This window comes from Nuphar pumila, chromosome 2 (genome assembly GCF_984573655.1).
Source record: "Nuphar pumila chromosome 2, dmNupPumi1.hap1.1, whole genome shotgun sequence".
Classification (NCBI taxonomy): domain Eukaryota; kingdom Viridiplantae; phylum Streptophyta; class Magnoliopsida; order Nymphaeales; family Nymphaeaceae; genus Nuphar; species Nuphar pumila.
In genome coordinates this window covers 108,418,698-108,446,530 of record NC_143250.1, presented here as the reverse complement: position 1 = coordinate 108,446,530, position 27,833 = coordinate 108,418,698, and the positions used below count along the sequence as shown (strand labels likewise).

Sequence of the window (27,833 nt, the reverse complement as noted above, 5' to 3'; positions counted from 1 at the left end):
CGAGGAAAGGAAATTCTGGGATTTGTGTTATGGATGTAAATGTTTTGGAATTGGATTGGATGTAGCCAATACCATATTTGACTGACCAAATATTGACTAAGGTTGCATTTGGCGCCCCTTATTAGGGCCTGGAAGGCCTTACAGGAGCAGGTCCCAGCGCATTCAGATGGTAAGGTGTTTGGATGGTAAACTTTAGTGCTCATTCCCATATGAAAACTCATGATGAAATTATTAAAATGACAAGGAGAAAAAAGCTCCTTATCATGGAAGGAGTCGAATTTCACGTGTAGCATTGGGGCTGCAAAAAAGTTTTGTTGCATTGATGACATCTATACCTCTGCATTATCCCAATATTTATAGAGGTGCCATATATATATATATATATATATATATATATATATATATATATATATATATATATATATATATATATATATATATATATATATATATATATATATACAACAACAACAAATACGCCTTCATCCCAAAACAATTGGGGTCGGCAATATGAACCAACAAAGAAAATCATTCTGGGTCTTCCACATGAATCCTTCTCCTCCAATCATTTTTATCCAATGCCATGTCCTCGGTGAGGTTCAAAGCATTCATATCATTTCCTATCATCTCCATCCAAGTCTTCCTAGGCCTACCCCGACCTCTTTTAACTAATATATTTTCTCATTTCTCCATCCTTCTAACTGGAGCATCATTAGGCCTTCGCCAAATATGTCCAAACCACCGTAAACGATTTTCTCTCATCTTATTTTCAATTGGTGCAATGTCTACCTTCTTGCGTATCTCCTTGTTTCGAATCTTATCTTTTATTTTATTTTCACACATCCATCTAAGCATACGCATCTCTGCTACGCTCATTTTTTGAATATCATGTCTCTTGGCAACCCAACATTCTGTACCATATAGTAAAGCAGGCCTAATAGTCGTCTTATAAAACTTTTCCTTCAACCGCAATGGCATTCTACAATCGCACAACACTCTAGTTGCACTTTTCCATTTCATCCACCCAACCTTTATCCTATGATTTACATCTTCATCAATTTCTCCATACTTTTGAATGATAGATCACAAATATTTGAAACAATCATCCACTGGTATTTCTTGCTCACCAAGCTTCACTACACTCTCATCACTACTTCGTTGCTTACTAAACTGGCATTCCATATATTCTGTCTTACTCTTACTTAACTTAAAACCTCTTGCTTCCAATGTTTGTCTTCATAATTCTAACTTAGCATTAACCCCAGCTCTAGACTCATCAATCAAAACAATATCATCAACTAACTCTACCAACTTACCAGTTAAAGACCCTATGTTCCAAGTGGCTAACCTAATTTTATGGTCTTGGACTAACTTCTTTACCCCCACCCGTCCAACAAAGTGAGGGAACCCTTGCCTATTTGACACCACACTCAGACGCCGGTGTGACGCGTCACTTTCAGGCGACGACCTAGCAACCCTTGCCCATTTATCACTGCCTTCGGGCCTATAGAGTACAGTGCGTCGCTCAATAGGGAATGCCCCAACGAAATTCTCATATTGGTTCATATTCATCAGGTATGACTGAGTTTTTATGTTGGTTGTCACTGGCCTACCGCAACCCTCCTCCTTTATCCGGGCTTGGGACCGGCAGTGTATAACTAAACAGTTATACACAGGCGTATATTTGTGTGTGTGTGTGTGTGTGCGCGCTTCTCATGGAAGGATTTTCTTCTCCTCTGTTGGTGCAAAACGCTCTCCCTTCTTTCTCCAATATGATTTGTCTCCCTCTACACCTCTCTCTCGACTGCGATTTGTCTCCCTCCGCTGGTGTAAAACTCTCTCTCTCTCTTTCTCTACTGCGATTTGTCTCCCCCTCAAGTACACTCACTCTCTCTCTCTCTCTCTCTCTCCTTCTCTCTCCTTCTCTCCCTTTCTAGTTTTTTCCAAACCACTGTTAGTTAGTTAGTTTTTTTTTTTGCAAATCGACCCACTCTCTTTCTTTGGTTTTTCCCCAAACTCGATCCTTTCTTTTTTTGCAAATTAACCCCCTCTCTAGTTTTCCTCAAATCTCAGTCTAATTTTTTTTTTTTGCAAATCGACCCATTGTGTCAATAAGTCTAGGTTATATGGTTATGTGCTTCAACCAATTTCATCATGCCTGCATATTGTTACTGCATATTAATCTTGATTGATGTATGCTTTAGTTTGTAACCTTTTAGTCTTCTATTGTGTGTTAGAGAGGTTTCTACATCTAATCTTAAACGGTCTTTACAACCTGATGTTGTGCTTCTATTATATTATTTTAATGGTGTTTCAGAAATTTGAGAATACTTATTAGGTAGTAGAACAACATTCATGTGACACAGTGGGCAATTGAGGTTACTGCAGATAAATTTTACTGTCAAAAAAGTAAATGACTCAATTTTGTTTTCTATCATTTTCATGGAAATTTAATTTTACCAGGCTTATCATCTTTTCCAATATAAGATTGATTGACACTGAAACAACTTCTTACATTCACCTCAAGACATTGTCTTGTACATACTTTAACACTTGACTATGACATTACACTTTGTTTCTTACTCTTTCAAGACACAAAATTTTCTTTAACAAGGTGTTATACTTCAAAATGGACCTTTTATCTTGGAAAGAACTTGCAAAATTTATGCATGTCTATAACTCAAGATTATAGTGAGCATGGTTGGCGTATAAGATTCATTTTCATAGTCTTATTTTCAAATACCTCAAAATAGGATACATAATATGGGATGAACAACATAAAACAACTAGCCTTATATTTATCATAGCATTTGTTAGATAGTCAAGTAGATAAATTCTCCTACTAACATTTGATACCTTCTTATATCTTTAATTGTTTTTAATAGTTTACTTTCAAATTTATGCATAGGCTTAATCAGGTTGTCTACACTCTCAATTGCCTATCTATAGTTATGCAATTGTCCATTCTAATTACCTTTTTATCACACTAGATTAATGAATATGCGGTTTTCGATTTTACTAGTATCAAAAGTACTTTTAAGATGTATTAGCTGAGAGACATCACATGATACAAAAGTATTAGTGCGTATACCGAATGTCATCTTAGGACTTCATGCATCTGGAATGAAAAAAAAAACAGTAGTCATGTGAAGAAATGGCTTATAAAAATCTGCTTTGTGAGAGTATAAACCTGCTAAACAATAAAAAGTATTGATTAGTTTGGTTACTGTTTTGTCTCAAAGAAAGATATTCTCTTGTCCCTTGTATAAGCCTCTTAGAATATTATTTTGCATAAAGATCTGCGGCTATGTGCCAGCATTCTCATAAGTATTCTCTATGGTTGAAAACTATGTAAAAATTTGCAGAAAACATTTGTTAGATTTAATAAATGCATTTGAAATTAGAAAGGAACATCATCAGCTGGTTTGTTGGCTTAAGAGTTGTTTCTTTGTATTTTTCTTTTGAATTGGTTTGTTGACTCTTGTATACAACAACAACAACAACTACGCCTTCATCCCAAAACAATTGGGGTCAGCGATATGAACCAAAAAAGAAATTCATTTTGGGTCTTCCACATGAATCCTTTTCCTCCAATCATTTCTATCCAACGCCATGTCCTCGGTGAGGTTCAAAGCATTCATATCCTTTCCTATCATCTCCATCCAAGTCTTCCTAGGCCTACCCCGACCTCTTTTAACTAATATATTTTCCCATTTCTCCAACCTTCTAACTGGAGCATCATTAGGCCTTCGCCGAATATGTCCAAACCACCGTAAACGATTCTCTCGCATCTTATTTTCAATGGGTGCAACACCTACCTTCTTACGTATCTCTTCGTTCCGAATCTTATCTTTTATTGTATTTCCACACATCCATCTAAGCATCCGCATCTCAGCTACACTCATTTTTTGAATATGATGTCTCTTGGCAGCCCAACATTCCGTACCATATAGTAAAGCGGGTCTAATAGTCGTCCTATAAAACTTTCCCTTCAACCGCAATGGCATTCTACGATCGCACAGCACTCCAGTAGCACTTTTCCATTTCATCCACCCAACCTTTATCCTATGATTTACATCTCCATCAATTTCTCCATACTTTTGAATGATGGATCCCAAATATTTGAAATAATCATTCACCGGTATATCTTGCTCACCAAGCTTCACTACACTCCCATCACTACTTTGTTGCTTACTAAACCGACATTCCATATATTCAGTCTTACTCTTACTCAACTTAAAACCTCTAGCTTCCAATGTCTGTCTCCATAATTCTAACTTAGCATTAACCCCAGCTCTAGACTCATTAATCAAAACAATATCATCAGCAAACAACATACACCACGGTACATTTTCTTGAATTGATCTCGTAAGCTCATCCATCACTATCGCAAATAGGAAAGGGCTTAAAGCAGATCCTTGATGTAACCCAACCGTTATCGGGAAATTGGTTGTCACCCCTCCACAAGTGTTGACTCTTGTATAATAGATTAAAATTGTTATAATATTTTTTGTTCGATATGTTGTTTAAATCATACTTCATGATAAAGTTATATGTTTTGAATAGAAAGGATTTCTTTATATTTATTGGGTATACATTACATGAGATGTTGCTTACCAGTCAAACTAAAAGAGTGATTTAGTAGTTGTCACATACATTTTTTGCATATTCTATACCGTTAAACATATTGTTGTATATTAGGCTATGGACAATGAGAATACACAAGAACCAGTGCATGTGCGAACCAATGCATGTGAAAAAGGCACATTAGGATGATCAAACACAAAAAGTTTTTATTGAGATTTGTGTAGTAGACCAGGAACACATTTGACAAATGAGGCTTGGGTGACCATGAAAAAAAATTACTCAATCAACTTGCTTTGCTTACATGTCAAAGCAGTCAAAAAATCATTAGGATAATGTGAAAAAATGATTGAAAAGTATAGGTGTATCTTTCTAAAGAAACTGGTTTGGGTTTAGACCACATCCGACATACATAGATTACATCACCTAAAGTTTGGGCTGAGTTTGCAAAGGTATATTTGAAAAATATTTATCTTAGGCCGAAGAGTTAGAATTTTAAACTGATTTGTTATATATACACTTTTTATGTTTTGTAGAAGTTTAAAGATTGTGAGAAATTTAAGTTGAGAGGACTTGATTTTCTTAATGAGTGTTATTCTCTTTGGGGAGACCACCACTATGGGTGAAGATATCTTGTTCATCTAGAGTTCCTTCTCCAACCCCATCAAAAGTAGAGGTTCCTACTACTCATAGCAACACTTGTGCAGACATAGGATTAGGTGAGCTCGAGAAGGAAGAGGACATTATCGACGCTGCTACTCCTACCATTAGTGCTCTACCTACATAATGTTGTAGGGAGTCACTAAAGGTATCAGATTTAGATGATGTTGGGAACAACACACATCATAAGAGGAGGGAGGTCTAGCACAAATCATATGATTGACATCCAGAATAAAATGTATGAGGTGATCATTGATACACAAAGAAAAACAAAGTTTAGATTCATAGGTCAAGTAATGGAGAGGATGAAAAGACAATCATCTTCACATATTTGATTATATACTCCTTAGTAACAAGGAGAAAGCCAAAGTATTTCTAGCTCTTCAAAGTGACGAAAGGAGGATTGTATGGTTGAAGGATGAATATGACAAACGTTCACATTGATTTATGAGCATGCAATAACTTTGATACTTTTTTGGATTTTATTTATGATAACTTTAACACTTTGATAACTTTTATACTTTGATGTTTTGATACTTTCATTCTTGGCTTTTCACGATCATTTATGGGCATATAATAACATTGATACTTTTATGGTTTGCATTTGTTTATTATCATATAGTTTGAAAATATTTAATATGGAGTGGCTTGTGTATGTTTGTCTTATGAGTATGCATTTAACATTGATATTTTTATTATGGTTTGGATATTTATACATTTATTAATCATATTAATCAAGTCACTAGACTTATGGTATCATTTGTAGTAGTTGTCTATGGATTTATATGAAACATCAAATGATGAGAGGTTTGAAGAAGATTTGTTACTAGTTTCATCAATAGGTTGTGTAATGACCTATTTTTTGCATTATATGACAAAAGAGTATGTACACAATTCATTCATAGTATCCATCACGTGCATCATATATTTGAGGGCTATTGGAGATTTGCTTATGATACTATTCACATGAGGAAGCATGTCTTCAAGAGACTCCAACTATTTTAGAAACAATGGCATGTTGCGTGATAATAGAGAATTCGGGGTAGAAGAATAATTATTTATATTTCTCATCACCGTAGCTCACAGTGAGATAAACAGAATAGTACAATACATGTTAGTCATTAAAGAGAAACCATTAGTAGGCACTTTACCAATATGTTGAATACAATGATGACTTTGGCTAGAAGAATGATGGTGAAACCATCATTTACAGAGACACCTAGTTATACTTTTAGGTCAACAAATATATTTTTAGGTAATTTTACGTTCTTATTTTATAGTTTATATATTATCATCTCTTCATAATTTGATTTAACGCCTGATTTATTTGTACATGTTTCGCATAATGTATGCCATTATACCAAACCGGAAGCAGTTTCCATATATAAGACGGAAAGGGATATGCATCCAAATGTTGCAGTGTGATTTTAGCATGAGTTTTACTTTTGAGCAAGCTGAGTGAAAAAGGGCGGCAAATGATTCTCGGGTTCTAAATAATGCAGTTAATACTCAAAAATATAGATTTGCTAAGCCCCAAGTTTTGTCTTATAAGTATAAAAATATATGTGATTTGTAGGAAAATATTATGTTGACTCTAAATATGCCAACAAGCTCAAATTTTTAGCACAATGTAAAAGGGTTCCAGATCATCTCCAAGATTATCAAAGACTCCAAGCACAAAAAAAGAGGTTTATGTTGGGCTAAGTAGGTTTAACCTAGACCCGACCCACCTTGAGTTGTATTCAAGCTGGGTGGGTTTAACCTATACCCGACCCACACCCAACCCACCTTGAGTTGGATTCAGGTTGGCCCGCACTAACATTCGGCACGGTCAGTAGAAACCACAAAAACAGCAGTAAAAAAAAACACGATAGGAAATAATACAAACTTTTAAACCAAGTTTTTGCATCTTTTCTTGTTTTAGACTTCCTCAAAAAATATGTAGCTTCCCTTTGATAAACAATCCGCAAAATTCACCATCAGCTAGCAAAAATCGAGGCCCATCAATATGACAGTTTATTTAATATCTAAAAGGTGAAAAACAAAACTTTAGATAATTAATATCTTTCTGACCATAAGAACAAACTGCAGCAGGGTTCTGACCATGAGAATATGCCTCAAATGAAGGTAAAAGGCATCTTGGTTTAGCCCTACTCGGTTGGAGTTCAGAAACTCAGGCTCTGTCATCAAGATAAGGGTTGGAGTGCTAAAGCATGCAACGACTGCAAGACCCTCAGCCGGTTGAGCTACAAAGCTGATTCAATTTTCAGTCTTCCTGGCCAAAGTCTATTGCCGCTCGCTTCAGCACATTTGTGACCATGGCAAAGAAAGCTGGCTCCTTTTCTTTTATTTCGTCAATGCCCGTGGCCTCGTGTTCTTCTGACTGCACAAGCAATTTTATCTTATGGAAACAAGAAAATACCCCAAGAAACAAATCCAAAAAAAAACAAAACTGAATATGTGTAAACAAACTTTGCTCTTGCTTTTTTTTTCTGAAAAACATACCATGTTTCTGCTCCAGGCAAATAAATGCTTCACCATCAGCAACATAGCCTAAAAACCCAACTTACCCATGGTCGGCTCCTTACTGGGTCAACCCAATTGGTTTACCCAGTCTGCATATTTTTACATTTATTTTTTCTATTTACTAGTTTTTTTAAATTACACATGAATGACGGTATCTATAGGAATCATAAAGATAAAGATGAATGTTTATTTGCTTTACTTGCAAACTAACCCATTCTCATGTTATAAATAAAGTACAAAATTATAAGTTTCCTAGCTGCTATTGCTTACTATTTTAGATTCATGATATTATTTTTCCATTCAAAATATTGACAACTTTATTAATATCAAAGCCGATGACTAAATTCACATTTCATAATAGCTGATTGTCAAATTGGACAGCTTGTGAATAGTACATATTCGTTATTTATGATGTTTGATATGTTATTTAAGTCACACACAAATATGAAAAATCTAAAATTAATATATTGATTTTTAAACTTATATAAAGTTAATCACTAAATACAATTAAGCTTTACTTGAATATTAATATTTTGATGCCACTGCATACAAACATGCCAGATCAATAATGAACAAGTGAGTCAAGGGTCATTGCTTTTCAAACAGCAGTCAACATTCACATAATTCTGGGCAACACAGGCAGATATCTTATAGCTTGCACAGTTGCAACAAGGACAAGAACCAAAGCCATAAGCCAAGAAGGAGAAAGAATCAGACAGCAAGGCTGTGGTTTCATTATGAGCTAGCAAATTCATATGGAAAGACTCTGTCGTATGTTCAAGCAGTGTAGCATGGAGTGGGCTCACCAAGCAGCTGTCAGCTGGGTAAGGATGGTCCGACACGGCAATTCCAAAAAATGTGGGTATCGGGACTCAATATATTAAATATCACATAAATACAAAATAAATTCAAAGAATCAAATTTATAAATTAATTTATAACTAATAACAGGCTATATTAAATATCACATAAATACAAAATAAATTCAAAGAATCAAATTCATAAATTAATTTAACATAATTTATCACATAAATATTTTATAGAACTGAGATGGCATGTCCAGGTACCCACCCCCGTGTCGACACGGGTACGGAGGGTGAAATGGTGTGTCCTGGTATCATAGCCAAGCAGCCATCTCTGTCCTTTATCCACAAGCCCCATTTTGTTATGTACGTCAAAGTCAAACACTTTTAGTTTGACTTTTTTCATTTCATATAGATGTAGGAAGCATATTTCTGAAGCAGGAAGTGCTACTCTACCACCAAATAGGCAGTTTCTATCATTCGAGTGTTGTAAAATTAGTAGGACAAAAATACAATTAAACTCAAAATGGTTGGTTCAGACTCCAGAGGCATGAGTTAAACAAGTTATCTACAAAACAAAAGTTGCCCGATCAATTTCTTGATACAACGGGTTTGTGCGCAACTTCGCTCCCATAATACAACCGAAGTTCACATAAACACAAATTCCAGTCTGCACCTTTCACACTAGGTGAGATCAAAAGCATAGACACAGTCACCTTGAATTGCCTCTTCAAACTCGAAGAAGATGTGCACAATGTTAGAAAAAATGTTAGAGAAGAGAAGATGGCATGGAGAGAGAGAGAGAGAGAGATTGCTCACTTGCTAAAGTAAGAGCATTGAGCTCAGGCATATATGTACACGAACCCCAAAAACTAAACTATAAATATTGCCAAGCAAACTGGATATGCGCATTCGGTCAATGGTCAAAAGCAGCGGCTAAAAAAGGGGAAAAAAGTGACCTTAGAAACCCAAAAACATCCAAAATTAATTCAGTAGACTAAAAGTCAAAAGTGATTTTTAAAGAAGATGATTCTGGATTGTTAGGGATCTAATAACTAAACATGCAGAACTGTTGGACCGTCTTTGACCCAATTAAAGGTAGTTTAGCTATACCCAAAAGGGTTAGATCAAAAGCAATGAACAAACAAAGGTTAAAAATGTTTAAAATGGTACAAAAGCAAGGTCAAACCAAATGTGACCTTAACAAGACCAAGTCATACCAAACTGAATCGAGCTTAATTGAGTTGGGTTGGGCCAAACTGAAACCAAAGTCAATGCCAAATTTACATCTAAATCCAAAGTCCAATTTCGAATTTCAAAGTTCAATTGACAAGCCCCTTGAAGGTTTTGTCCTCTAAAGTGAACCTCCACAATATAAACACTATGGTGGTTCCTCTCTCTGATGGATATGATACTAAACATTTCAAAAGGTGGTATTTTCCCTTCAACATAAAAACCTAAAAAATGAGCTACATAGGCTAGGTCATACACAAATTCTAGACAATATTAAACACTCCATCATGCGGATCAAAATTATAAAAAATGAAATAAGAGACTATTCACAAAGATCCAATGCACAAATGAAGATACCATTTAGGTTTAAACCTTTACATTAATGTTACTTAATCATAATTAATCTATGATCCCAATAATGCAAGCTTTGAATTGGTAATACTAAATAACCTACCATACACTATTACACACACTTTCACTTCTGGTGATCTAGTGTATATTTATTTATAGAAGTCTCACATTAATGGTTGTGTTGTATTCTAGATTTATAGGCACTCTATAGATAAGCCTATGTCTCATAAAATCTCATTTTTACACTAATCTACACCATTAGGTTGAAGAGTATATGGAACATTGAAATGTTATATAAAGTCTTAAAGTATTTGAGAGGAACTCTAAAATATAAAATGCTTTTATAAGAGAAAATTCATTGTACTTGAAGGATATCAAATTATGATTCATTGGAATATTTTCTTACGAGTGAAAGAATTTTCACTCTCTACTCTGAAGTAATATCTTGGGAATCCAAGAAGCAAACTGTGATACCTACTCTAAATAGAGGCAGAGTTGATAATAGCAGGTTTTGCTAGTATGAAAGTCGAATGACTTAAATCTCTTGATTGAGACACCATTGAGAGATAAACATGTGCCTTGTAGCTATCCATTGCGATAGTCAAACAATTGATTATCAAGTGGAGAGAAATCTTTATGGTGGAGAATCTATAATATAAGTTTAAAACAAAATTATGTGAACGGTTTACTCAAGATGAAATTTGAATGAATATGTAAAATCATGATAGCATATCCTTTGACAAAAGGCTTTTCACTAAAAATCATTTGTAAGACGAGGGAAATGAAGCCAAAGCCTATAAAAGGAACTAACCATGATGGAAACCTAACTGCATGATATGAGTCAAACCAAGTCTAGAGGTTAAATGAAAAGAACAAGTCGTTGAAGTCATTGGTTGTTTATTTAAATATAAAGATAGAGAGTACCTTTATCTCATTCATGTTGTCATGTGCTTTGTAAGTTAAAGGATGAGTTCAATTAAACTCTTAATCAAATCCATAAATCATATGGATGAGGTGTTTAAATAGGTTTATCACCTTTAATGTACTGATCAATTGGGAGGTACCTTTTGTGAGTCTTACGCTTGTCCTTAGAGTACTCATGAATCCGGGTTATAACACATGACCCTTAATATGAGAATTTTATAAATAAATAGATACAATATAATCACCTGAGTGAAAGTGTATGATACTGTGTTTGGCAAGTCATTTAAGATTCTCAATTTAAAGCTCACTACTAGAGTCCCAGACTAACTCTGACTAAATAACACTAATGTGAAAGTTCAAACGCAAAAGGTATCTTAATTTATATAATTAATATTTTTTAATAGCCTCTTGCTTACTTTTTTTCATAATTTTGATTAACGTGAGAGATGAATATTGTCTCAAAATTATCTGTATGACTTAACTTACATAACCTTTTTTCCAAGATTTGGTGTTGGAGGGAAAACATTGCCTTTTGAAAATGTTTAGTCCTATATCGAATAGAAAGAGGAACCACCAGAGGGTTAATATTGTGGAGGTTCATTTTAAAGGGCACCGTCATCATGGAGCTTGTCAATTAAATTTGAACTTTAAACTCTAGATTTAAATGTAGCTTTATTTTCAGCTTCACTTTTGGTTTCATTCTAGCCTTGCTTGGTTCAATTGTTTTGCCTTGTTCTTGGTTAGGTCATGCTTGATTTGTTCTTACCTTTTTACCATCTAAGACGGTTTTCCTGTTTTCTCACCACCTTTAACTAAGCCTTTTTTAGTATAGCTAAACCATGGTTGCCAATTGAGGAAGCGGGAGTGGGAAGCGATACGGGAAGCGGGAGCGGGAAGCGAGGCACTTTCAAAATTTTAGGAAGCGGGGAAGCGTGGGACCACTTAGGAGCGATTCGGGAAGTGTCTCGGAAGCGACCTAGGAAGCGTCTCGGAAGCGTCTCGGAAGCGAGGGGGAAGCGAAAAAAATAAAAATAAAAAATACAAAAAATTTAAAAAAAACAGGGGAAGCGAGGGGGAAGCGTGGGGGAAGCGTGATGGGAAGCGCGCTTCCCATTAAAGGGAAGCGCGTCCCCCATTAAAGGGAAACGCGCTTCCCAAAAAAGGGGGACGCTTCCCCCCACGCTTCGGAAGCGCGACGTTCCGCGCTTCCGAAGCGCGCTTCCCCTTTTAGCTAGGCGCTTCCGGTAACCCTGAGCTAAACCATGTTTCACGAAGTCAAAGGTGGTCCAATGGTCCTATATGTCTAGTTATCATGCCCCCAACAGTCCAGAATTGTTTTCTTTAGAAATCGCCTTTGACTTTTCAACTACCAACCTATTATTGAGATGTTTTTGGGTTTCTAACTATGTCACCAGGGTACGGGTGCGGGTACAGAGGATACGACGCGGTAATTCCAAAAATTATGGGTATGGGGACACGGCTATATATATATATATATATATATATATATATATATATATATATATATATATATATATATATATATATATATATATATATATATATATATATTTTTGGAAGGCACCGTAAAATATATATTATATACTGAAAATATAAAGTTATAAACTGAAAATATAATTGTAAATTAGAAATTGAATACAAACGTGTATGTACCGAGGGTAAAATGGTGTGTTCCGGTGTCGACGTATGTCAACACAGGGACACGCGTGTCACACAGGTACGGAGGGTAAAATGGCATGCCCCAGTACCATAGGTTTCTAAGCGTAGTTTTTGTCCCAACCTTTTGTTAAATTATGTAATTTATATATATATATATATATATATATATATCCTTTGTAATACCCACTAGGGGTAAATCTGTCTTTTTGTTCATTCACGCACCTATGTATTTTTTTCCTTTCTTTTTATTTTTCTTTTTTCTTCCTTTTCTTTTCTTCCTTTTCTTTCTTTTCTTTTCTTTTCTTTTTCTTATGGAATGGGCCCACCATATGGGGCGTTGGAGCTTCCAACGGTCATATTTATGACCGTTGGAAGGGCTTCAACGTCCCATATGGATCCCTTCCAATGGCTCCTTTTGTCTATAAATAAAGGGGCTTGTCCCCCTTGTAATCCAAGCTTCATTGAAGCCATTCATGAGTGAAATATATTTTTCTTCTCACTTTTGTGTGTTTACCACTTTTGTGGTTTATTGTATTTTTGCCCATTAGTGGCTACTTTGTTATGTGTATATGCTTTTGCGTGGCTCGTGGAGATATCACATGCCTTCCTTAGCACTTCATTACAGGGTATCCGAGCATTGGTTGTGAAAGCTTCATTGGATTCCTTTTTGACAAGTAATATCTCTCCTCTCTTTTGCTTTCAACTTTTCTATTCTAAGGATGGCGGACAAGGATTCAAAATTTGATCTCTCATTTAAATTAAATGGGACTAATTATCGCATGTGGACAGCCGTCATGGAAAATAATCGCAAAGGTAAAAAACTTTGGGGTTATGTGTGTAGAACCATTCCGGAACCACAATTAAAACTCAATAAATTTGAAGGCAATGAGGAGAGAGCCTTAAATGAAGAAGAAAAGGAAAAGGTCATTCTTGAATTTTCCTCAAAAATGGAAGATTGGGAAAGTGAACATGCTAAAATATTAGCATGGTTCATGAATAATGTCGAGCTAAAAATGTGTAATTCTTGCCAAATTCACGAAAGCCAATGAAGCTTGTTTTTTTATGAAAGGGATGTACACGCAACGTGATCTTGCTAGACACTTCTTTTTGCAAGAAAAAGTTAGAGAAACAAAGCAAGGTGTTATGAGTGTTAGGGACTATTATAGTGCCCTATCCTCTTTATGGGATGAACTCATCCTTCTTGAACCTCAATGGGAAGGTAGTATTGTTGTCATGAGGCAAGATCAAATGGAAAAAGAAAGATTTTTTCAATTTATTCATGGGCTTTGTCCCGAATTTGAGCAACTAAGAGGATCCCTCCTTCATAGGGCTTCTAGTCCCCTTAGTGATATTTCAGCCGACTTATGTCAAGAGGAGACTCGTTTGGCCTTGAAAAAGGATGGTGATGAAGTTCATGCCGTGTCTAGACCCGGTAACAATGTTAGACCATATAAACCACCTCATTTTTGGAAAAATAATGGTGGAGGAAGAAAGATTATTTGTCATCATTGTAATGAATCGGGTCATATTCAAGAGGATTGCCCCAAGCTCAAGAAGAAAGTGACCTCTGTTGGAGAGACTTCTCCAATCTAAAATGAAGATTCAAAGAAAGATGGAGACATTAAGGATTTCATTGCACATCTTACCGAAACTCTCCAACAATTCAGAAGGATGAACTCCTCTATACCTTCCACTTTCGGTGCCGCCATTTCCTTCATTTCAGGTATGACTTCGCGGATTCTTGACTCGGGTGCCTCTTTCCATATGACTCCAAATGCATCACTTTTATCAAAATCAAGTCTTAATTCTTTTAAATCATATGTTTCCATGGCCGACGAAATATCTTTAGATGTTGAAGAAATTGGAAGCCATGAAAAAATTTATGGCCAAAATAAAGATTTTTTTGTTCCAAAAATAAGAATTATTTCAAAACTTAGTTTAAACCATGGTTGCCAGTTGAGGAAGCGGGAGCGGGAAGCGATACGGGAAGCGGGAGCGGGAAGCGAGGCACTTTCAAAATTTTAGGAAGCGGGGAAGCGTGGGACCACTTAGGACCGATTCGGGAAGTGTCTCGGAAGCGACCTAGGAAGCGTCTCGGAAGCAAGGGGAAGCGAAAAAACTAAAAATAAAAAATAAAAAATACAAAAAAATTGAAAAAAAAAATAGGGGAAACGAGGGGGAAGTGTGGGGGAAGCGTGCTTCCCATTAAAGGGAAGCGCTTCCCCCATTAAAGGGAAATGTGTCCCCCACTAAAGGGAAGCGCGCTTCCCAAAAAAGGGGGACGCTTCCCCCCCACGCTTCGGAAGCGCGACGTTTCGCGCTTCCGAAGCGCGCTTCCCCTTTTAGGTAGGCGCTTCCGGTAACCCTGGTTAAAACCTTTTTCCGTCTCTCAAATCACTGATTTTGAATGTAGTGTTTCTTTTTCACCAACCCATTGCTATGTGCAGGATCTCTGGTATGGGGAGCGGATTGGGCAAGGCCATAGAAGAGAATACCTATACTATATGGATTTTTTGTCGTTGTCATCCAAATCTTTTTGTAATCATATTCAATCTAAAGATATTGAGACTTGGCACAAGAGGCTTGGACATCTTAGTATCTCCAAGTTGAATCTCTTTCCTTTTTTGAAAAAAATTGTAATACAAATACATTTACTTGCAATTATTGTATACTTAAAAAAATTCATTTGTTTCCGTATTCGCATAGTAGTTTTGTGTCAAAAAGACCTTTCGAACTTGTGCATTTCGATGTATGGGGACTGGCACCCGTTATGTCCAAAGGAGGCTATTCTTACTATGTTGTCTTTATTGATGACTTTACTAGATACACATGGGTGTATATTATTAAAAATAAATTTGATGTCTTCTCTAATTTTAAAGAATTTCACTCTTATTCAAAATCAATTTCAAAATAACATAGCCATATTTAGATTTGATTCTAGAGGTGAATACATGTCAAAAGATTTTCAAAATTATCTCAAACTAAATGGAATTATACATCAAAGATCTTGCCCAAAAACTCCACAACAAAATGGTATTGCTGAAAGGAAACATAGGCATTTAATTGACTACAAGAACTCTTCTTGTCTCTAAAAAAATTCTCAAAAAAAAATGGGTCGAAGCCATTCTCACAGCAACATATCTTATAAACTGTATGCCCTCTTCTTCTTTAAAAAATATTTCTCCTTTTAAAAAATTGTTTAAAATTACTCCAAATTTTAATAGACTAAGGATCCTTAGATGTAAATGCTTCGCTCTTATTCAAGGATAAGACAAATTATCACCAAAAGCTCTTGAATGTGTATTCATTGGCTATGGTGAAAATAAAAAAGGTTATAGATGCTATGACATTCGAAATAATAAACTTTATGTTTCCTGAAATGTAACCTTTATTGAGGAACAAAATGGTTTTGACATTCAAACATCTAAAGAAGACATTGATTACTCATTCTTATTTGACTTAGCACCTAGAAGTAAATCCCAAAGTGAAATTAGTTGTGACAATTCTTGTGATGGTATGATCATCACTGATAATATAACAATCTTGTTACTATATGTGGATGATATGATCATCACCGATAACGATAAGAAGGGTATTGAATTTATTAAAAATATTTTAAAAGAAAATTTTGATATGTCTGACCTTGGTTTTCTAAGATACTTTTTAGGAATTGAAGTTGCATACTCTCCAAGGGGGTATGTTCTCTCACATATGAAGCTTGCATCTGACATCATTGATCGGGGTTAACATATGACAAGAAAGTGGAGACTCTAGAAATGATCAATGCCAAAATGAGAGCCAATTATGGCACTCCTTTAGCAGATTTCACTCTTTATCGTCAGTTAATTGGGTCACTAACATATTTATCTATCACCAGGCCCGATATCTCTCATGTTGTTCATAGTGCAAGCCAATTACAGACTGCTCCTACTACCATTCACATGGCCGCAGTCATGAGGATTATCAGATACTTAAAGAACACCATAACAAAATTATCATCTCTTAATTTACTTGCTTATACTGACTCTGATTAGGGGGCAACCCTGATGATCGTATTTTCACAACAAGTTATTGTGTATTTCTTGGAGAGTCACTCATATCTTGGAAATGTAAGAAGCAACATAAAGTATCTCTTTCTTCTACGGAGGCAGAATATCGGGCGATGGCTACAACCACCATTGAAATTATTTGGTTAAGAAGCTTACTTAAAGACATAGGCATTTCATTTTCCACTCCTTCGAAGCTATGTTGCGACAATAATAGTGTTATCTACATTGCCAGCAATCACGCCTTCCACGAACGAACAAAGCATATAGAGATGGACTACCATTATGTTCATGATGAGTTCTTACGAGGTACCATTTAACTTCCATATATTCCCACCGAGTACCAGCTAGCGGACTTCTTCACCAAAGCTCTACCATCGCCTCCATTTTACTTCCTCCTTAGGAAACTCTCGATGATCTCACCGTGTGTTTGAGGGGGGTGTTAAATTATGTATATATATATATATATAGCCTTTGTAATACCCACTAGGGGTAAATCTGTCTTTTTGCTCATTCACACACCTACGTATTTTTTTCCTTTCTTTTTATTTTTCTTTTTTCTTCCTTTTATTTTCTTCTTTTTCTTTCTTTTCTTTTCTTTTCTTTTTCTTATGGAATGGGCCCACCACATGGGGCGTTGGAACTTCCAACGGTCATATTTATGACCGTTGAAAGGGCTCCAACGTCCCATACGAAGCCCTTCCAATGGCTCCTTTTGTCTATAAATAAAGAGGCTTGTCCCCCTTGTAATCCAAGCTTCTTTGAAGCCATTCTTGAGTGAAATATATTTTTCTTCTCACTTTTGTGTGTTTACCACTTTTGTGGTTTATTGTATTTTTGCCCATCAGTGGCGAATTTGTTATGTGTGTGCTTTTGCGTGGCTCGTGGAGATATCACATCCCTTCCTTAGCACTTCATTACACCTTTCACCTCCAACATTGACCATTTACCTCTCTCATCTACCCAACTTGCTTGTGAGCCAAGTAAGATTTATGCCAAGACAATTAAGCTAAGTCTAAATACATACCCAAGCCCAACCCTCTTACCATACCATAGCAAGTGAGCAAGTTCATCCCTCTTTGTCTCCCATTCTTCTCCTCCATGTCTCCTCTAACATTGTTTCCAACATTGTTCATAGTTTCTTCTTTGAGTTTCAAGAGGAAATTTATGGTGTCGTGTTGAGCCACAAACCGAATTTCACATGTAGGCGATGCTTGGTGAAACTAGGAACGAAGTTACATTCAATCATGTGTCACATGGATAAGAACGCAAATACCGGGATACAACAATTTTTATAAAGTTTTCAATATGACTAGTACCTATGTCACAGGGATTCGGCTAGCAGGGTGCCGCACCCGCATCGACTAGGGTGCCGGCACCGAGTGCGGTCAACCCGACCCTGGGTGCGTTGACCGCACCCAGGGTCATTTTGGTCCATTTTTTTTTTGTTTTTTTTAAAAAATTGCCCTATGAAATGGGCTGCAGAATTTAAAAAAAAACTTGGACCCCCCTTATATATATATATATATATATATATATATATTTACATTTTTGCCCCTGCTGCACCCCCGCACCTGGGTTTTTTGGAAGTGTCGAATCCCCGCACCCGCACCCATGTGACATAGACTAGTACCTATAGGGACATGGTACGAGGGCTAAAATGGAGTATCCGTGTAACATTAGAAAGCACAACCAATGCATGAACATGAGCTAATAACCAAAATCAGATTATTTCAAAATTTTCATAGTACAATATGATGAGCATTATCAAAAAGAAAGTCCAGTGTATAGTCTTTCTGTTTTGGTGCGTAAATTCAACCAAATTTTAGAATTATCATAACAAAGTTGATCTTGAATATTGGATACTGTAAAAATCAATGCACGCATGCACACATACATGAACACAATACATTTACAAAAATATATAGCAGTACATAATAAAAAATCATTAGTTCTGTATTTTGAAGCTTAGGGTGGTGCATTTTAAATTCAGCATGTCAACAATCTTAAACATTAATCTTTCGAGTTGCAAGGTGCTAGACATAATGCTTAAGTACCTCTTTAAATTTGAGAAGTATCAAATTTGATACAGTAGCAGGTTTTGCTCTGTCCCACCTGCACAAGTGCACATCAAATTGCAAACTTGAATAAACAGAAGCATTATTACATGTTTAGGCACAAACAAAAACAAGAACTCATAGATGTGGAAAGAGTAGAATGGAGCCTTAGCGATTCATGTCCTAAGCATAGGAGTATCAACTGAGTGAAGCCTAGGCAAGATGTGTCCTAGCATAAGAGTCAAATGAGTGAAGGCTAGGCAAGATCAAGCAACAACCATAAGTGAAAACACATTCTTCTCAAGTATGAAAGACAACACAAGAAATATCATAATAATGAATGATTAAATGCATAATGACATCATAAAATTCAAAAGTGAATGCTAAAATCCTAGAACTGCATCTAGCACTGTGAAACTACCATAGAGATCAAGTAACAAGCAAACTAACAAATTAAAGAAAATTCTGACTTGAGAAGGCACTGTCACAAAACCTAGAGCTTTTGTAAACCATAAAATTTGTTAAGCCCCTCAAAACCTACATTTTGATTTCTTTCTTGAAGATGGGTGTTTGGAGGGCAAAAATAGGAAGAAAAGATGTTTGAAAAGGGCAAAAAAGACATATCTTTAAAAAAATTATGCCCCTACTGTTAAAGGTGAGTTAGGCTGTCATGAAATGGCATGGATCTCAAAGCACTCCATAATGGTCTCCAAGAACATAAAACATTGTGATAAAAACATGAGAGCTAAAAAGGTTACATGAAAAAGTGAATGAACAATTTTATTCATAATGGACAAAGGAAAATTACATTGAATAACTCTAGTCATAATGGACAATAGAGATACAAAAGGAAAAATTACATAAGTTCTTTACTACATAACTATCAAAAGACACATACAATACCTAATACTACCCATCACTCTCTCACTTTACAAAAGTACACTCTCATACCCTTTTTTAGAGAAAATGAGAGGAGAGGAGAGGAGAGGAGAGAGAGCCAAAGGGAGGAGCCTCCCAATGGCTAGAATTTCTAGCCATTGAGACTAAGTCAACCTGTTTGACTAAGTCCCCAATATGTATATATATATTATAAATATATATATATATATACATATATAAAATATATACATATAATATGTATATAAAAATATATATACGTATACTTTGAGCATATATGTATATACTATACTATATACATAAGTATGTATATGTATAAAAAGAATAATATATATATATATAAAAGAATACATTACTCTTAACACCCCCCTCAAACTTACAATGACTCACTGTAAGTTTGCAAATACAAATAAGTAACCCGTTACACAGGATAGCATCATTTATCTTCATCAATTTCTTCCATTCGTTGCTTTCATTAGGAGGTGCTCCATCGTATGCTCCACTACTAGGGAGATCTTTAATTATCATCAATTCTTGGAAACCTATAAATAGTGCTAACAAAAACATCCAACTATACAAAAGTATATCTTAAGAAGATTTCAAAGGATAATTATATTAGCTATATATTATGGAGAGAGGATGGCCAAAGGACACATACAGTATATAAAGTTAATTTAACATCATTTAACATGAAAAAATCATACGATAAACCTTTTATCACTTTTAATTATTCATGAGAACATGCATTCTTAACATTAGGCAACTCAGTTGATGTTGCGGGTCACCCAAGCAATCAATCAACAATGGCATAAGCAATGTCGGGGTAGCGTAATAAGATTATATTATATTGTAAGGCAGGACACAAGTTGTAATTAAACTAAGGCAACAACTTTCTAGTTTTTTTTTCAATGAGAACTTTAGTTGACCCTTTTCATTTAAAAAGGGCAATTATTTCATGTCTGACAAGATATCACAAAGAGCCTCAACTAAACATTTCAATTATATAATCTTATAGCTAAGTAAACAACAAAATATAAGCAGCAAATGAAGATGACAATATATATATATATAGGATTTATATTTGGTATTAATGAAGGTACAGAACCATTGAGCAGCAAATGACAGGTCCAAGCTGTTTCAACTCAATCTGACCACATAGATGTGTTAAGAATGGAACCTTGGATCATGTTTTTTCAATGTAAAAATATGATTTTTTGAGTTTGGAAATGTTGGTATATCGTAGGCTATTGATTTTTTAAGCCCTTAAAAACCTACTTATATGTCACAATTACATAATTTAAAACTCATTTACTAAAAAAAACCTTGTAGATCACATCCATAGCCTGATCTATTAAAAAAACATGAAAAATATGAAAAGGTGATTTCTACTCGATAGTGCCCCAGGGTTAAGAATCTCTCTCTCACTCAAACCTTATGGATGTGTAAAGCATAGTTTGTTTACTAGGAATCATACCTCGGATCGTGTTTCATCAAAATAAAATCATGATTTTTTAGTCGTGAAATTCTGGGGCATTGGGAGCCACTATTTTTTTATGTTCTTGAAATCCTTCTTCAAATCATAATGATATGATCCAAACATGAAGCAAACCATGTAATCACATATCTATAGGTGTTTTTCTTAACCATATTTGATCATTTGATTTGACAGCTAAGGTTGGGAAGTGAAGGCACCAAAACTTGGGGCACACCATCCACCTTCTTGTGTGTGTGTGTGTGTAGAGAGAGAGAGAGAGAGGAAGAGAGTATAGAGAAGCACACAGCAGTCACAAAATCCCTTTCGCATTGCTAAAGTTCCAAAAATTTGCTGTAACCCCCCTGAGGGTGCACGCTTTTACACAAGCTAGTTTCAATGTTTATGTTAATAATGCCATAAACAGCAGCTATAATCTAGAAAGTCATCTCCATTTACTTTCAAGAACATTCCTAAGTAATCAAATGGACAAAACAATAGCAACAGGATTCAAGCTATGTCACAGGGACACACTACTTTGACCACGAATCTGCCATGACATTAGCTGACATGTGACACGACTCAGGGACACACTACTTTGACTGCATTGCCAAACATGTTTGACTGCATCAGAACAGTCAAACATGCATTTTGGACATTCTTGTCCAATTTTTTTAAAAAACAGAAAACAAAAAGGTTTTAACTTACCAAAGGGCATTCCAGTCTTTTTAACCAGCTTCCTTTTTTGAGAAGCCCAAAAAGGCACTTCACGTGCCTTCCAAAAGGACTCCACACTCCAAGAAGCTTCGGTAGACCCTTATCATATAGAAAGAGAAAGGTCCTTTACTCTTGTGTCTCCTTTGATATGGGAATATTTTTCTTGTGTTTCAAAAACAAAAGGATGACATACATTAAACCTGCTTCACTGACCACGTTTTTTGAAAAATGGCTTTAATACTACTGCATACGGCACCCATTTTCCATGTATTGTTGGAACTTAAGACCCATGATTAAATCATATAATCCATAAGTTAGTTTGGATCAGCCTAAGGTATAAATCCACATACATATTATAATGTTCATCCCAAAATTATATCATAAACTTGGTGGTCCACTTAGTTCCAAATAAATGCATAAATTAATATGAATTTAACACCAGCCAAAAGTCATTTACTCAACACCACTTGTGCTGCCAAGATATCCTACCCCTCTACGTTCAGTATCACCAACCAATTGTACAGCTTGCTTAACCACTACCAGATATCTCCAAGCATGTAGGAGACATAATCACCTATGGAGCCAGCCAATTTAGGCTGGATCCAATTAGGTGTTGACCAGAACCAACCTTAAAACACCCATACTGGTTCAGTATGGGTCTGGACTCTGATCAAACTTTGCTTAGTCCCTGGTACAGCGAGACAAGAACCATACCAGGACTAATTGTGCAAACCACTATTTTAAGAAAGGTAACTAAATCTTCTAAGATGGGTCAAGGTGGTATTGGTTTGGTTGAGCTGACCTCTTGACAGGACCTAGACACTAGCATCCAACAGCCCATAGTTCAGTTCTCAAACACCACAACATTCCACTATATCAACCAAAGCAAAGGATGTTCCACTGAAAAAAAAAAACATATGATCCCTCCAATTACTCTATGATATGGATAGAAACTTTATACAACCACACCATCTCCCTTTCCAAACTAGATCCTAGAGGTTCATTAATTTTCCACAACTTTAGTTAATGGCATTACCTCCTGATAAAGTGATGTATACTTCTGATGTACAAAGGCTTTTGTCCACCTAAGACAGATCCTCAGAATTTGCCACTGCTTGCAAATTCTCTCATATAGTTTGAAAAATATTTCATGATTTAAGGTTGAAAAAAAAAAGCATTGCCTTTCTGCTGACAAGCAAAAAGTTGTGATAGACTTTTTCTAAAAGCCCTCATTTTCATGTTAATTCCCCGTGACCCCCCAACATGGCACATATGGCAGCATCAGGCTGTTTTGCTTTATTGACAGCCAACATTTGCAGTCACCATTCTGCAGCTCACCAAGCTATGACTTGTTCCTATGTCTTTTCTTCTCTGGCTTTTCCACAGATTTTATAGTTACTAAATCATAAGCATAGTTATTTCATCATGTTAAATTTTGTAGCACTGTTGGTATGCAATCACTACATACATAATGTCCCGACATGGGAGGAAAAAATAAGTGAAAGATTATTATAGTCGACAATTTTATAGGGATGCTGTCTATATAATATTCAACTGTTCATGAAAGAAAAGAAGAGAAAACCAAAAAAATTGAGAAACACTCATGCAGATCATTAAGAAACATCAGGATCATTGCATAAAAAGTTTTTATGCATTAGCTTAAACTTACTCGTGCAATCATGTTAAGCCTTAAGAAGGCAGTAAATGCATATGCAAAAGTAGACTAAAGAGAGCTAGCTAGACATGATGCAGAAAAATAAACATAGTTGCTTTAGTCAGTCTTTACCTCACCAACATCAACTCATTAACAGATCTCCACATCCCTCGCCCTACATCTCTTTGCGACTGATCTCGTGCACTACGCCCACGCCATAACTCTTTGACAACATACATCACTTCCTCAACGTCTACCTTTAGAAGAAAAATACTAATCAAATGATTTACTATAGCTTATCATTGTGTAACCCATTTTTGTGAATCTAATGTATGATAAAGGAACAAAAACTGGATGTAAATAACCAAAATATGGTATAATCATAGTCACAAATATCGGTATTGGTGTATCTCAGCGAGGCTATTTCTCACAATATTATAGGTTTGATGATAAATCTCGGAAAATCTCAGGAAAAACTTGGGGCTTAAAAAATACAAAATATATAAAAATAACAAAAAATAAGTAAGAAAATATCATGTTTAGATAATAAAATACATATACAATAAAATAAATAAGTAAAAATGCAAAATAAATAAGAAAAACATATTTAAGATGTAGAAAATAAATAAAAAAGTAATAATAATTGATAATATTGTGATCATGATATTTTGAAAATATCCTCAGTATATGTGACTATGGGTATGATAAATAAAGCTATATCTCAATTATGGTGTGTAATTCATGCTTCTGGAGGAAAAAAGAACAAGGAGCTATATCTCAAATGTACTCGTTTCATGTAATCAACTGTACAAACTTGCACAGTTTTAAACTCTAAAGAAAAGAATCAAGCAAAGTTTGTCATAGAAAGAGAAGCGGTGCATAAAATGGCTACATTAATGCACTTTCTCCTTCAATTGCAAACGGCCAATGAATTTTAAAAGCTCAAGACAGAAAAAATCTCCTCTAAATCATTGAATTGGAGTCAATAGCGAAAGCTTTGGTTCACAGTATTAATTTGAATGCAAGAAACACTACATATATATATATAGAGAGAGAGAGATTAATGCCTTGAACAGCAATACATGATCAATTAATTTTAAAATAAGGAACATAAACCACCAGATGTTGACTAAACAAACCAAACAGTAAGACTGAAAAGGCATAACAGTCAAAAACAGGGCAACAAATGGATTGAATCAGCAATAAAGTTACCCACCTGAACTTCCATGGTGTTACCATATAATAGTTCCTCATGTTCAATAAGACGTTGATGCAGGACATGGTAATGTTCTAGATCTAGATTAACAACTGGCTCCATCTGGACATGCACATCAGCAAGTTGGGTAACCACATAAGATGCCATCACTTGTCCAAAAATGGCTGGAATGGTACCTAGAACAGGTATTATGCGTACTCTAAAACCTGGAACTATCTGTCATTAGAATTCAATAGTTAGAGGTTTGATGCTTAATTTTTTTTAACCAAAAAAAATGACTTAAACCAACAAAGATTAGTTGGAAAAAGTTATCAGATTCTGCTACGGTAACAAGCACATGTAAAGCAGAAAATAATCAGTTTATTTATCCACCATAATTTTTCAATGACTTCAGTACAATGAAGAGTTCATTTAAAAGATCTAAATCACAAGAAATTAATCGATAATATTACATAGAGGGAAACAGGATCTATTATCCAAACCTGATAATCAGAAGGATTTTCATCGTTGCCAGATGATCCTTTAAAAGGAAGCAGCTTTGCCTTTGGTTTTTCCAGTGAAAAAACGACAGGTATTCCGCCACTGATACCATGTTCCTTCTTTAGACGGTGTCTCACCTGTAAATGAGTAGCTTCCAAAGGTGAGGATAAACTAATGAAAACAACATGACAGCAGGAAAAGGGAATTTTAGTTCAAAAAGGAAAAAAAATTTGAACTTTGAAGATATGAAAGGGTAATTGGTTAAAGGATCACTGGCGAGATGACAAAACCAAGCCTAAAATGTACAACCACCATCCTTTCAAAAATCAGGTAGACTCCCAGTCCAAGATGACAGAAAAGAGGACTTCATCCTTAAATAAGTTCTGAAAAGTGTGCTTATTGTGTTCTTTCCAAATATTCTATTTTGCTATATCTTATAGAGTAGGGCTTGTTTCAAATAAGAGATAGAACTTTTTAACTTTCTAACTTTCTACTAAATACAATCCAAGATCTCCAACTGGAGAAGAAGAGCAATGAGAAGGGAAAATTTTGAGAAAACATTTCTGCACTCCTTGTCCAAGTTAAACATCCAGCCACAGCACAGTTATAAAGCTGCAGATCTTAGTTGTTAATTAACAATATCTAGCAACCAAATATGACAATATCTCAATTCTCAAATCATGGAAAAGGTCCTAGATCCCATGATCCTTTTAGTGAGCAAGCTGCACTGACATGTGGTCATGAGCATGTTACTACAGGTTAAGTACAGCAATGAGCTTAACTTATATAGTGGCATCTCATTAGACTTTTAAATAATTTGAAAAAAGGAATAGCTCAAGCTCAGCAACTGGACTTCTAAACTTTGATTTAGTGATGCATGAAGTGGTTGTTCGAGCTCAACACAAGCTCAAGATCATCTTGCGCGCAGTACAAAGTGCAATATCCCATGATCAGGCTCAATTCAGTGCAGTATTTGTGCCTTAATCGTAGGTTTGCAAAAGTGCCTCATAGAGAACATCACATTGATTCTTCTTTTCTTCATTTTGTGTCATTTCATATAAAAGGTGTGAGGGGAGAAACAAATGAGAGTAATCACCGCTCGAGATAGCGGGTCTATCGATGATTCACTCAAATCAGCAACACGAATCCGTGTAGGGTCAGCTCGAGCACCAGCACCAGTTGCAGAAAGCACCTTCAAACCTCTCCGTACACATGCAGCAAGAAGTGCCACCTGAAATACATCACCACTCATCTAACCATAATATAGTATTTGAAGAAATGTTATGCAAATCCACTTATTATCCTAACACCAAATACCTGAATAGCTTTTATTTACCAAAACAGTCCCTAACTAATTTTTCAACAGTTTATGAACTTCAACTGAAAGCATTCTTTACAACAAAGACACTAAAAGGATATGCCTCATACTAAGCATGAAACACAAATATAGATAATCAAATCCTCCTTCCTTTTGCTGATAGATGCAGGCACGCCACAAATAATGTAATTTGTTATGTTCTTGTGCATTGGTTTCACTTTGTCATGTCTTGGTTTGTGCACTTCTACACTTTGATACCTGTATCTTGTTTCTTTGTTTGATCCATATGATTTAAAGTTTTAAACATCTTAAGGACACATTTCACTCACACACTGATTGCCAGTATCATGGACAAATATCGTTCTAAAACAGCCCCTGTGATGGATCAACACTAACATTAAACAGACTTAACTAGCAACTCCTAACAAATGACAAAGTTACTTAATAAAACAAAGCTCCTCAGATATTACGGTGCCTTTAACAATGATAACCTTAAAAAAGAGGAGGCAAAAAGAGCGGCATATAGAGCTACAAAACAATGTAGTGATAGACCTCAAACTGGCAAGAACATGGAAGATATTGCAATTTCATCTGACAGAATATTAGATCTTTCTAGTTAAGTTAATAATAATCCAAGAACCTGAAGTGTCAGAATATATTGAATAAACTTGAAAATTTTTGTAATGGACTAAATAAATAACAAGGACATATTTAGTGACATAAAAGAACCATGGGCACAATTCGGATCTGAGGTGGAAAAATTACCTTTGTATCTATGTTATCTATGCAGTCCAAAACATAATCAGGCTGGCCACCAAGTATTTCCTCCTCGGACGATGCATCATACAATTGTACTCGGGCATCTACTTGGCATTCTGGGAAGATTAATGAAAAATGCTTCTTAAGACACAAAGCTTTTGGAGTTCCAACATCATCTCTAGTGGCTACGGCATGACGATTCAAAGATGAAAGTGATACCTTCAGAAAATCAATACAAAAGGTGAGCTTTTGATTTCACTATAGCAAGAACAGTCAGAATTGTCATTTATTACAGTTGTACAGAACGATGAGGACAAACACATAAACAAATGCTGGACAACAAACAAAAGGCCCATCAATACATTCACACTTCCATGGAGAATTTCACATGAACAAACAGAAGTGTGATATAACCATTTTCCCTACAGTCATAGAGAGAAATTCACAATCATACATGA

General features: G+C 35.5%; 1 protein-coding gene across 1 annotated transcript in view; it reads right to left on the bottom strand.

Moving 5' to 3' along the window:
• Positions 1 to 7,132: 7,132 nt before the first annotated feature.
• The window catches only part of LOC149846646 (NAD(P)-binding Rossmann-fold superfamily protein), a 29,840-nt gene continuing 9,139 nt past the window's right edge, over positions 7,133 to 27,833 (bottom strand). The window contains exons 5-11 of the mRNA XM_089996471.1: positions 27,382 to 27,594; positions 26,395 to 26,529; positions 25,301 to 25,435; positions 24,819 to 25,034; positions 23,735 to 23,859; positions 18,864 to 18,921; positions 7,133 to 7,627 (exon numbers count right to left, since the gene is read on the bottom strand). Coding sequence (XP_089852597.1) covers positions 7,511 to 7,627; positions 18,864 to 18,921; positions 23,735 to 23,859; positions 24,819 to 25,034; positions 25,301 to 25,435; positions 26,395 to 26,529; positions 27,382 to 27,594 — 999 coding nt within the window. The 3' untranslated portion in view covers positions 7,133 to 7,510. The remainder of the gene's footprint in view (positions 7,628 to 18,863; positions 18,922 to 23,734; positions 23,860 to 24,818; positions 25,035 to 25,300; positions 25,436 to 26,394; positions 26,530 to 27,381; positions 27,595 to 27,833) is intronic.